Raw genomic sequence first — 13317 nt, 5'->3', positions numbered from 1 at the left:
GGAGAGAAGAAAAAAAAAGTCTCAGTCATTTGAAAAGGGCAGGCATATCTTTGAGCATTTCACTATAATTAAACCACTTGAGAATAACAGCTCAAACCGATACATAATTTTGCCGGTGACAGGGGCGGAGGGAGGGTCAAGAGTACACTACATTACGCAGTATTTTCTCTTCAGGGCATTGGAAACATCTCATTGTGCAGGTCAGCCGTGTAACACTATTGGCTGATGAATGAATTCAGAGGTGGGCGTACAAACACTGACACACACCGAGGCACAAACCACAGGAGCTTTCCTCTGAGATCAGACAGGCAGACAGCGGAGCTCGTGGCGGAGCGCGCTCAGCTATGAATGCCTGCCAAGCTCACAGTGTGGGCGAAGCTCCACTGTAAGGAGTCTGACATTTTTAGCCTCTTACAGAGGGCAGGAGAGCCCCTGAATGTGGTATTTCCTGTGTATAGCCTTGTGTTTCTCCTTCAAGTGATTGTTATTGTATTGTAATGGATATGTGACCTGACTGGGGCTTCTACGACAGTTGAATCGTGTTTTTAAGGACTTGTGGTTGAACTTGGAGGAGCTGTGTGTTCAATTATGTGTCGGAATTTGCGTCCATGCTCTCCTCTCCTTTCTAACAGTCCTCCTCTTCCTCTTCATTGCAGGCTGATGCAGCCACCAGCTTCCTGCGTGCAGCTCGTTCAGGAAACCTGGACAAGGCTCATGATCACCTGAAGAATGGGCTCGACATTAACACATCTAATCAAGTAAGTTCATTTCATTCAACTCACTGGCACGCTAATCCTAAAAGCTGCTTGCGTGTGTTTGTGTGTCAGTGGGAGTAGAAAAAGACACCACCCACGGATTTCAATTAACCAAACAGTAAATTAAATTGTGGCTCGTATTAAAATCAATTACAGCATTTATTTAGTACTCACAGTGCTTAACAAAAATAAGCAGCCTACACGGAAGTACCTGAATCCAACATTTATTATTATTTTTATTTTTTTTGCCAAATGAGCTATTTTTGAATCATTTTAAAAGTGAAGATGTCATGTTTTGTTTATTTGTTTATTTCATTTTTTTGTCATTTGGATTTTTGGTGGTACATCATTGCAGTACTTTGTTTGAAATTTTGTTTTAACAGCCAGGATGGCAACAAGTTCATGCATGTTAAAATCCATCCTGAGAATTGATTTACATTTACAGTCAGGGAAAAAGTTATTAGATAACTAGATTACAGTATGTACATTCATGGGAAAAAAATAGACCTTTGTTTTCTTCAATTTCTTGTTTATTTCAATGCCTGGTACAACTAAAGGCACATTTGTTTGGACAAATATAATGATAACAACAAAAATTAGCTCATAAGAGTTTAATTTAAGAGTTGATATCTAGCCATTTACCATGGTTTTCTTGATAATGATATGGTTATTATCAAGAAAACCATGGGAAAAGGTTATAGTTGTACCAGGCATTAAAATGAACAAGAAATTGAAGAAAACAATGGTCTGATATATTTTTTCCATTACTGTACATTCTGTAATCTAGTTTATAAGGAGATATTGACATATGAATGCAGAATTTGTAGGCAACAGAACAACTAAACTGTAGTCCGACTGGTACTGACCAATCACGTTTGAACAGGCTTTGGTTGAATGAAGGTAACCAGCCTGTGTGAAGAGCAAATTAACTGGAAGACATCAGCCGGAATGCTTTTTATTACCTTTTTTCCAATTTAGCTGGGGGCATCCCAGTGGCTCACTGGTAGAGGGCAAACCACTAAGGCTGAGTCATTGTAGCAGCTGAACTGGCTTCCAGTCCGGCCCGAGGTCCCTTTGCTGCATGTCTCTCCCTCTGTCTTCCATTCTCTCTGTCACTTTCTAATAAACAGGGTTCCTACGGGTGTTTGAAATCCTTGAAAATGCTTGAATTTAAATGTTGTATTTTCAAGGTTTAAAAAGTGCTTGAATTTTGGATAAAGTGCTTGTAAAAGCTTGAAATTCTTACTGTATTTCTCTTGCAATCTGACTATATCCATCCATAGACTATAGATAATCACATGTTCAATGTAAAAATAATAGAATAATAGAGTAGCCTATCTGAAATGAAGACCGTTCCTCCTAAAAGTGTAATACCATCGCTGTTGGTATGGTTAAGTGAAATCTCCCCATTTTAGTATGTAAGTACTCATCTAAAATATGCAATTTACAACAGGTGTAAGATACTGGAAAAGCTTGAAAATTGACCTTTAAAGTCCTTGAAAAATGCTTGAATTTGACCACTGCTAAAGTGTCCGAACCCTGAATAAAGCATAAAAAATGCTCCAAAAGAATAAACTGCATTCATATCTGTTAAATGAGATTACTCAAAATGTCAACTGGACCAAAAAACACATTAACAAGTACTGATGAAGTTGCTGATTGAACTGTTTACAAGGAACCCAAGAAATATTGGCCCCTGCCCCCAGAGGAACAGTCACAGCCGATGGTCTGCTAGATTGGTTGTCTTCTAACTCCACATTTTGAAAAGTCTAGGCTGAAGTTAGCCATTGAGGAAATTAAAAAAAAGGCCAAAATATAGTAAAAATGAAAGAGTACTGCTGAACCTGTGCACACATTAGCAGCAGAACAATAAGAGAACTTTATTGCTTGAGTTGTTAATGGTCCTCAGGAGAAATTTCCACCGGTGCAGGTCTGGAGGAGGGTGGGAATGTATAAGCTCTTTTCCTTGAAACCACCCTACAATTCATTCATGGATTCATGCCCAGGGGCAGCGTACTGGAGATAGTAAAGAACTGTGCAGTCAGTGCCTTCTGGATAAGTTTTGTTCCAGGTATTAAATATAGCAACATAAGAGTTACCGCTGTCTCTGGGATAATATATGTGATGTTGATACAATTCCTCGAAATATTATCAAAATCGCCACAAGGACTAGTCCAATATCCAAATCGAAGGAGGTGTAAGCCTTGCTCACAGATAGTAACTAACTGAGCCAAATCAGTTAAAAAAACCAAAACCCTCAGATGTGCTCTTTTGCTCCCAGGTGCACATTTTTGGGTCTGGGCGCCCTGATGTCGGGACTACCTCTTATTGGACCAAGAAGACACCCGTTTTGCTCAAACCACAATAAGCAACCACTGATATTCTCTCTACAGGTGCTTTACAGGTGCAAGTCAATAAATTAGAATATCATAGAAAAGTTTATTTATGTCAGTAATTCAATTCAAAAAGTGGAAATAACACATAATATAGATCCATTACACACAGAATGAAACATTTCATGTCTTAATTTATTTAATTTCTTCTAATAATGATTATGGATTACATTTAATGAAGACCTAAAATTCAGTCTCTCAAAAAAAAAAAAAAAATCACAGAAGACCAATTTTAAAAAATATGTTTAATATGGAAATGTTGGCCTCTGAAAAGTATGTCCATCTACTTGGTTGGGGCTATTTGACTTGAACTACTGGAAATGGACTTTTCCATCATATTCTAATATATTGAGATGCACCTGTAGTATAATCCTGATAACACACTTTCAAAATTGTTTTCAAATTGTTCTTGTCATATTTATTTGCTAGAGGGAGAGTATAAACATGGATACATTTAGTTTGACATGAGTTCAAATTCTACTTTGGTAATATATCTGAAGTCCAAATTATCCCTAAATGTTTTGTACATTTCTTTAAATAGTCATTTGGATAGCTTTGCTAATGTCATGGGAACTCATTACCATGGGGGGAAGAATTAAATTGTAAATAAAAATGTCTGGGGGATTATTTCACCCTTTGTCCCCCCACTATGGGAAAGTAAAAGGCTTTCCCTCAGTAAGAAGGTCATGATTATGAAACATTTAATAGGGAACGGTACTTAGGAACTTCACTTTATTCCTCTGAGTAATAACAAACTGTGCAAAAATTTGGTGTTAGCAGTCTTTGTAGGAACTTGTAGAGGGATTTGAATGCGTCACATAATGTCACTATAATCTCAGTGGAACGCCGTTCTGCAGTATCAGCAAAGGATGTAAAATAAATGACCCAAAAAGAAAATTAAAAATGCACGACTCCTAGACCTCCTGATTCTCTATCTTTTGTGTAAAGTGGTGTGCATAAATAATTAACGACAGTAGATTATAGTCCCCTCAATCTTCAGCCCCACTGTCTCTCAGTCTCTTACACCTTGTTGCATCATGACCATAACACAACAAAGTCAGGCTATTGAATATTATGAGGCATGTGAAAGAGAATATGTGTGTTTTGGACACATACACTGGCTTGCCTGACAGCCTGTAGTTGTGTTAAGGATAGTTTTGGAGTGGGAGTGATGTTTAGTGAATGAATAGACAAGTGCTTTTATACACAGACAAAACACTGTCAGTGAGATGGAAGTCAGGGCATTAAGAATGAACGCCCAGCAGCCTCAATCTGTGTTTTACTGTTTACAGAGAGAGAGAGAGAGGCAGAGACAGGAGATGAGATATGGAATGATAGATGACTATGTGAATAAAAGGAAATATATATTTTTCACAATTTTCAAGAGTCCTTAATTTGTCTGTATTAAGATCGTAATCAGCTAGACAATTACTAGTGATATGATCTACGATAATTTAATTTCATACCCACAACCATGTGATCAATTAAGTTTCTAAAGGCCCTAATGCGATTCTCTAATAGGAATTATTTCCCTCTATTTCCTTATACAGTTTCAGTTCTTTCTTTCTTTCTTTCTTTCTTTCTTTCTTTCTTTCTTTCTTTCTTTCTTTCTTTCTTTCTCTTCCTTCCTTTCTTCCTTCCATCCTTCCTTCTTTCTTTCTTTCTTTCTTTCTTTCTTTCTTTCTTTCTTTCTTTCTTTCTTTCTCTTTCTTCCTTCCTTCCATCCTTCCTTCTTTCTTTCTTTCTTTCTTTCTTTCTTTGTATTTTTCTCAAATTTTTCATCTTTCTTTTCTTATTTATTTCTTTTTGGGTGTTTTCTATATATTTCTTCTTTTTTTAAAATATCTCACTATTATATTGATGGCTTTTTAGTGAGGCCTGAAGCAACAGCAGGTGTTTTTTTGTATTTTCTAAAATCTATTTTCATGTGATTTATGTGATTCTGCAGCAATAACCTGCCCATGTTATTCCTACTGTACAACCCTGCTGTTGTCTGTGCTTGTGTTTGTATAAATGCATATCATTCACATGAAGGTGTTTGTGGAATCAGTGTTAATTGGCATTGAAGGTGTAAAAACACCTGGTAGTTTTGTGTTTGCGGTAAAAAACGAACCGAATGTCTGGCATATTTGCTTTAGTCCATTGTGTGCACAGCAGATGTTCACACACTACATTTAACAGTGTGTGTAATTGCCACTGATGCACCGTGTTTCCCATCACTGTGCGCATGCTCTCAGAGAGGTTGTGTTACCCATTTGAATTGAGTGACACCGCAGTATGATGGGAAGCCTGAGAACAGTGTGGCTAACTGAGACTCCTGGTGGCCACATTGGGTACAGCAGGCAGGCTGCAGCTCTGACTTTACTATTACAGCATGTAGTCAGAGAGAAAGAGAGACAGACAGACGGACAATGCTGAGATTAAACAGTCGTCTGCCAGCTCCCCTCCTCCCTCTCCTCCCTACTCATCAAGCTCATCAGGTTTTTCTTCTGTCAGAACAGAGTCCTCCTGCTGTCGGTGTGTGTCTATCAGTTATTTTTAGAGATACAGTAACAAGACGAGTGATGTTCCGCACAGCTGGAGGAAATGGGCATATGTTGCAGGACTCACAGAGCCATGAGACTCATTCTCATGCTTTGTTAGGCCTGCCTTCACTTTAGTCAATTAGTCAAGTATTTGGTCGTATTGGTTTTAGTTGGTTTTGACTTTGTGATTATATTTAGGGATGCACGATATTATCGGCATGTTATCGGTATCGGCCGATTTTGGCTTGAAAATGAACTATCAGACATCGGCCAACACGCCGATATCCGCCAATATAATAAAGTGATTAAATAATGAGGTGCACATCACCTCTCTGTTGCACCTTGTTTGTAGCTCATAGAATTGTGCAGTGTAGTCTGAGCCCACCTATTTATTTATGTTCTGATTAGGGACTGAAGCTGCTTATATTTTTTTTGTGATTTTGTTTGCACAGTGCAGATTGAGTCGTCACAGATCGGGCTCCTGTTTTAAGTTAAATTTGAATTTAAGCAGCAGTCTGTAAGGTACATGTAGTTTTATTCAATTTGCGTTTAATTGCTGTACAGTTGCAATTTTCACATGTTCCCAGTGAACACAGGTTATGTTTACCTATTATGTCAATTGGGAAATTGGCCAAATTTGCCCTGATTGTGGGTATTAGTTGTGCGGGAAAAAAATATTGGTAATCGGCTAAATGAGTTGTAAAAAATCGGCATAACGGTTATCAGCAAAAAATCCAATATCGTGCATCCCTAATTATAACTCAGTTTTACAGATCTGCCTCTTAATAAATACAGATTGAATATGAACTTGGGAGTTTGAAGATGTTCAACAGCATAAGTAAAACACATTAGAGTCTGGTTTCTCACATCACTGCACTAATAGCTCATTTGGCAATACTGAAAGGTCGTGAGTTACTTTATGTCAGTGGTTGTGGCCAAGACCACAATGATCAAGGCCAAGGAGAGGCAGAGGCAAAAAAGGTGGCTGGGAATGACTTTGGCCTGGATGTAAAGAGATTTCTGAGAGATCTTTGAACATCTGTTCCATTAATTGATTTAGGAGGGTAGAATGTGTGATTCGTACACGTGTGTGCTTTATAATACTAACTCACAAGACCACAACTTAACTCATTAAGTTCTCCTCAGAGATATGGTATCACTTTTCAGTTAATGTGGACTGTGATTATAATAATCCTGATTAATAAAAGGATTATCATACTATTACTAACACTTGAAGATTGAATATAATGAGTACAGAGTAATCCTTTAATATGAGTTGGTGGTAACTTTTCAGAGGATCCTGTATCCGATTTCTTCTAACTCAGGGGCAAAAGAGCCACTGTTGGCCGAAAATAGGGAAAAAATGTTGGAATGGAGCCGCAAACCATATTTCAAGCCTTACAATGACGATAAAACAGCCTACTAATTCTAAATTAGCCTACCAGCTTTACTAATAGGTCATAATGAGCATTTATCAATAGGATTTTGTCAGAAAGCAGGTGCACAGTGCAAATGAAAGGCTTGACACTTGACAAATATCTCAGGAGATTCGGAATCAAAAGCTAGCCAAGCTAGAGAAACTTAAAGCTAAAATTTAGAAGTTAAGGTGGCGGGCCATAGACTTTCGTAAGCTATGATGCACATTAAATTGACCAAAAAGTAAAAAAAAAAAAAAGTTTTAATGCTGTATTTAAAATGCACATCTTTACAATCGAAGAATGCAAATTGCAATCAATGTTTAATAAAATTTAACATGTAAACTAATAACCGTTTCATTTCGTATACATGTTTTGGGAGCCACTGCAGATGACCTGAAGAGCCACTCATAGCTCTGGAGCCGCAGGTTGCCTTCTCCTGTTCTAACTCTAATGTGACTAAATGTCTTTGTCTTTTCTCTTAGAATGGTCTCAACGGGTTACACCTGGCCTCGAAAGAAGGTCACGTCAAAATGGTCCTGGAGCTACTACACTCTGGCATTGAGCTGGAAGCCACCACCAAGGTACTTTATTCCCTCTGTATGTAGTGGAAGCATTCCATACTGAACTGAAATGAATAAAGCACTTAAGGTGTCACACCTTTTCTTAACTTAAGCTAAGCACAGATACACTACACTAAATGTATTTAGGTGTTGGAAATATTTTCCTTTGGTCCACTCTGACTTACTGTCTCCTTTGCTGTGGTTTTCTTTGTGTGTGTCTTTACGTTTGTGACCTCCAGAAAGGGAACACAGCTCTCCATATCGCTGCGCTGGCAGGGCAGGAGAAAGTGGTGGCTGAGCTTGTCAACTACGGTGCCAACGTTAATGCCCAGTCACATGTGAGTCACTGCAGAGCGTGCCAAGTCTGTGTATTTATCTCAGCATATGTGACACGCCGTCTGAAGAGTTGTTCATATATTTACATTCAGTATCCAAGGACACGTGTTTGTACTTGTCTGTCCTTGTAAAGACACACAGCAGTTAAATATTTATTTCTCAGGTTAGCTCTCAAATCCCCGTCCTGTTTGTGTGCTTTTTGCTGAAATCACATCTGGCAGTATGGTCTCATTATGTGTTTTTGTGTATGTAACTATGTATAATATATTCTATTTGTGCCCTAACAGAAAGGCTTCAGTCCTCTCTACATGGCAGCACAGGAGAATCACTTAGAGGTTGTCAAGTTCCTGCTTGAAAATGGTGCCAATCAGAGTCTCCCAACGGAGGTATAAGTCTGCTCATTCTGGCTGGCTGGTGGAGAAATATCAGGCAACAGAGTATTTTATCCCTCACTTGTTGGTCATAGGATGTACAGTCATTACTTATTCTGTCATCTCTGTCTCTTTCCATTCACTGCCTCCTCCCTCAGGACGGCTTCACTCCCTTGGCAGTTGCCCTCCAGCAGGGCCATGAAAATGTTGTGGCCCTGCTCATCAACTACGGCACCAAAGGCAAGGTCCGCCTCCCCGCGCTGCACATCGCCGCGCGAAACGACGACACGCGCACCGCTGCAGTGCTCCTGCAGAACGATCCCAACGCTGATGTTCTCAGCAAGGTACGTACTCACTGTGATTGTCTGTACTGATGGTTTACTTAGTGTACAGGTGCATCTCAATATATTAGAACAGGGATGGGCAACTTAAATGCTGGAGGGGGCCACAATTTTTAATCGACACTACCGCAGGGCCACATATGGGACCGTACACTTAACCAGATATGATGAAACTGTAATTTTAAATATGTTTGCAGTGCAGTAACTTAACATATTTCATGCTCAAATGCATGTATAACAGTAGAAATAGGAATACAAAAGGTTTGAAGCAAATAAAAAATAACCACTTACTGTGATTTTTTTTTCAGTGAAAGAACAGCAGACCAACATTAATTGTAAGAAGTAATTTTGTGCATTTTTACACTGCACTTTTAAGATTTCATGCTCAAATGCATGTAGTTATACTGAGGGCCACTTCAAGTGAGGGTGCGGGCCGTATGCGGCCCCCGGGCCTCCAGTTGCCCATCGCTGCATTAGAATATGATGGAAAAATCCATTTCCAGTAGTTCAAGTCAAACAGCCCCAACCAAGTATTGAGTCAAATAGACGGACATACTTTTCAGAGGACAATATTTCCATATTGAACATACTTTTTAAATTGGTCTTTTGTAATTATTCAAATTTTTTGAGACACTGAATTTTTGGTCTTCATTAAATGTAAGTCATAGTCATTATAATTAGAAGAAATTAAATAAATTAAGACATGAATATTTTAATTTTGTGTGTAATGGATCTATATAATTAATTATAATTGAATTACTGACATAAATAAACGTTTCTACGATATTCTAATTTATTGAGATGCACCTGTACTATGACAATAAAAAAAAAAAGGAAAAGAGAAAATGCACGAGCAGAAAGAGCACAAATAAAATGTTATTTCCTTGAATGAAAGAGAAACTCTCCAAGCAAATACTAAAGGGAACAGTGTTGGCATAGATTTCCTAATGCAAATTATCGTGAAAAATAATCTTCAAAACACACTGTTATGAGATCTTTTGGGCTTTGTCTGGCTGTTCTTTCTTCAAACTGTTATTTAATCGCTGTCATGCACGTTGCTGTAACCTTGTTTTTCCATAGTGATATAAATAGATTCTAATAATCCTTATATATGCTTTTATTCTCACTATTTCCCATCATGTCTTCTTCTCTGCAGACTGGTTTCACACCTCTACATATCGCAGCCCACTATGAGAATATGAGTGTAGCCCAGCTGCTGCTGAACAGAGGAGCCAATGTAAACTTTACCCCCAAGGTCAGTTCATCTCAGCTGTAGGATCAAAAGCCACCTCTGAAAGGAATGACGGTGGTCCAAATATAGGGAAGATTATTCAAATTCAATTCAATTCAAAATTACTTTATTTATCCCCGAGGGGAAATTCAGTTAGTCTGTTATCTCTGTTAGAATGAGACAGCCTGAGGAGAGAAGGATCTTTTGTATCTCTCCATCCGGCAACAGAGAGAGAGGAGCTGTCCACTGCTGTTTTTTTGGTCCATAAAGGTTTTGTGTAGCATATTTCAAAATGGCCTGGAACATGTTGACAGGTCATCTCTCCACCACCTCCTCCAGTGTGTCCAACCTGGCTCCAACCACAGAACCAGCTCTTTAGACCAGTCAGTCCAACCGCCTTCATCTCTGTGTCTGATGCTGCCTCCCCAGCAGACTGCAGCATAAAACAACACACTACCACCACAGACTGACAAAACATCTGCAGCATCTTACTACAGATGTCCAGAGATCTGAGCTTCCTTTTGTAGAGAGCGTCTGTGTTTAGGGACCAGTCCAACTTATTATCCAGGTATACACCTAGATACTTATAACTTGGCACCACCTCCATGTCCACCCCACAGGTATTGGCTGAAGGGGGGCTTGAACCTGCAGAAATCTATGATCATTTCCTTAGTCTTTTTTTTTTTTAACTCTTTATTTATAGATCGTTTTCATTTTTCAGTACAGGAAAGTAAAACAAAAGACAAATACAAAACACTGAACAATTACCCATATTCAAGGTCCGGGGGTGATCAGTAAAATCCAGAAGACAGTAGTATAATACCCAATACATGCATACAGTCTCACTCATTAGCCAAATATTTCCTTAGTCTTTGAGGTGTTCAGTAGGAGATAGTTTTTGTGACTCCAGTCACTGAAGGCTTTTATCAGATCCCTATATTCAGATTCCTGTCCATTCCTGATACACATTACAATAGCAGTGTCGTCCGAGTACTTCTGGATGTGGCAGGACTCAGAGTTGTATTGTATAAGCTTTCATGCACTTTTGTCTAAACAGTGGTGGTTCATACAGCTGACTTATTTCTTGCTCCTGCTTCTGTAGAATGGCATCACACCCCTTCATATAGCTGCCAGGAGGGGCAATGTGATGATGGTCAGACTACTGCTGGACAGAGGAGCACAGATTGATGCCGTAACTAAGGTAGTGTTCTGTTCAGCTCCACTCAGTTCCACCCTGGCATTTTGTCACTTTTGCACACCTTCCCAATATCTATTTCCTCCATCTGTCTTCCTCCCTGCTGATTTGCTTATTCCTGTCTCTTATACCGTTTAACACCTTTCCAAATTACTCTTCCGGTCTCTTCTCTTTGTAGGACGAGCTGACTCCTCTCCACTGTGCAGCCAGGAACGGTCATGTTCGCATCATTGAGATCCTGCTGGAACACGGTGCTCCCATCCAGGCTAAAACCAAGGTAGATGAATTTAATAAAATTCAGTAAAGGCTGTGGTTGTCTTTTAGCCATTGCTCCTTTTTTGTAATCAGCAGTGATTGTTAGTTTATTAGTGCTTTAGACTTTGTGAATCTCAATCTAACTACTGAGTGAGATTCCTTGTTTAATGTCTTGTGGTATTCTCCAGGCCGACAGAAAATCAGCAGCTTGCTAGAAAGTAATACACTTTCATCCAACTCCAACTGTGGCTAATTAGCTAAAAGCAAGATGTTTGACTCATTGGTCTGTTTACTGAGCGTCCTCGATCTGGGCCTCATCAGCCGTGGATGTTTATACTCAGCAGTTATTATTTTCACAAGATTACTTGCCAGCTTTATCATCTCCAAGTAATTTTAGCACAGTGTGTTGATTATATCCCCTCTTAGGACTAGTCCGCTTTCCTAAACACAAGAAATGTCATCTTATTGACTATGTGCTATATACAGCATGATGCATGCTCAACACTTTTTTTTCTTTTCATAATTTGTCCTGCCTCTGACGTTGTCCCATTGTTTCTCTCCTACAGAATGGTCTGTCCCCCATCCATATGGCAGCTCAGGGGGATCACATGGACTGTGTCAGGCAGCTACTGCAGTACAACGCTGAGATTGACGACATCACGCTGGACCATTTAACTCCTCTTCATGTAGCAGCCCATTGCGGTCATCATCGGATGGCTAAAGTCCTACTGGACAAGGGGGCCAAAGCCAATGCACGAGCTCTGGTGGGATTTTTTTTTTTTTACGTTTTATTTCAGATGACTTTCAAATATAATATGTGTACAATCCATAATAGGTAACACTTTTGGATGATTGGATGAGGATTGGTAAATTGTAATGTCAATCATTACTCAACAAAGTGGGTCACTGGTTGACTAGAATTGGCACTACGTGGATCACTTTGCGCCAATGTGAGTCTACAAAGTAAAGCATATTGAGATTGTAACTAATATACAACAACTAACTTATTTACTACTAATTAGCAATAATTCTGAGGTTATTGAGGGAAAACTCTTAGTTAATGGCTTACTGGTTGTATAATAAGGCCATGCAGAATAAGGCATTAATAACTACTTAATAATGACTAATTAAGAGCTAATATGTTACTTATTTGCATGCTAATAAGCAACTAATTAATGTTGAATATGTGTTCCCTCATCTAAAGTGTTACCCAATAAGATTATATGTTTATTGCGATCTTCATGTAGTGAGGACATAAATGTTGCAATGATTTATTTATGAATTTATTTTTATAGTTATAATGTATTCATATGTGAGGATATTTTTGCTAATACAGGTGCATCTCAATGAATTAGAATATCATAGAAAGTTTATTTATGTCAGTAATTCAATTCAAAAAGTGGAAATAATGGCGGAGCTCAACATCAGACAATCTCAGTCAACTTTAATATTAAAGTAATGCTTGGTTAAAAAGCATAAAGTAATTCTGGCTTATTTGTCGGTGTTTTCAGAACGGCTTCACACCTCTACATATTGCTTGCAAGAAGAACCACATGCGGTCCATGGACCTGCTGCTCAAGCACTCTGCTTCCCTAGAAGCTGTCACAGAGGTGAGATGACGTGACCACCAGGGACAGAGTGACGTAAAGAAAAGTGTTCACCCAAGTGGCATTCACTTAGACTTCTTTTTGCTTTTGTGACAAACATTTTGTTCCTTACACATTTAAAGTCTAGCAACAGTAGAACACATGTAGTTTAAATGGCTTCAAACAAGGGACTTTTTATTGATATACCTTCTGTCTAATATCAGTGTCATAAAGTTTCAGGACTGTCTATTCTCTGATTGTTAATAGGGAATATTAATAATATTGTCCTTTCCTGTCCAAACTGTTAGACCCAGTACTGACACCAATCCATTAATGCCTATCAGTCAGATG

At 38.8% G+C, this 13317-nt stretch overlaps 1 protein-coding gene across 6 annotated transcripts in view; it reads left to right on the top strand.

Moving 5' to 3' along the window:
* Nucleotides 1-13317, top strand: part of LOC131992750 (ankyrin-1-like) — a 103807-nt gene that overhangs the window by 43961 nt on the left and 46529 nt on the right. For all 6 annotated transcript variants that reach the window (XR_009396244.1, XR_009396245.1, XM_059358428.1 and 3 more), the window contains exons 2-11: nt 657-758; nt 7574-7672; nt 7891-7989; nt 8275-8373; nt 8517-8702; nt 9856-9954; nt 11033-11131; nt 11304-11402; nt 11947-12144; nt 12892-12990. Coding sequence is in view for 4 of the 6 variants with exons in the window: in XM_059358428.1 (XP_059214411.1) it covers nt 657-758; nt 7574-7672; nt 7891-7989; nt 8275-8373; nt 8517-8702; nt 9856-9954; nt 11033-11131; nt 11304-11402; nt 11947-12144; nt 12892-12990 (1179 nt within the window). In the remaining 2 variants the exon portion in view is untranslated. The remainder of the gene's footprint in view (nt 1-656; nt 759-7573; nt 7673-7890; nt 7990-8274; nt 8374-8516; nt 8703-9855; nt 9955-11032; nt 11132-11303; nt 11403-11946; nt 12145-12891; nt 12991-13317) is intronic.

The sequence above is a fragment of the Centropristis striata genome, chromosome 19 (genome assembly GCF_030273125.1).
Source record: "Centropristis striata isolate RG_2023a ecotype Rhode Island chromosome 19, C.striata_1.0, whole genome shotgun sequence".
Lineage (NCBI taxonomy): Eukaryota > Metazoa > Chordata > Actinopteri > Perciformes > Serranidae > Centropristis > Centropristis striata.
This window is presented reverse-complemented; position numbering and strand designations above follow the sequence as displayed.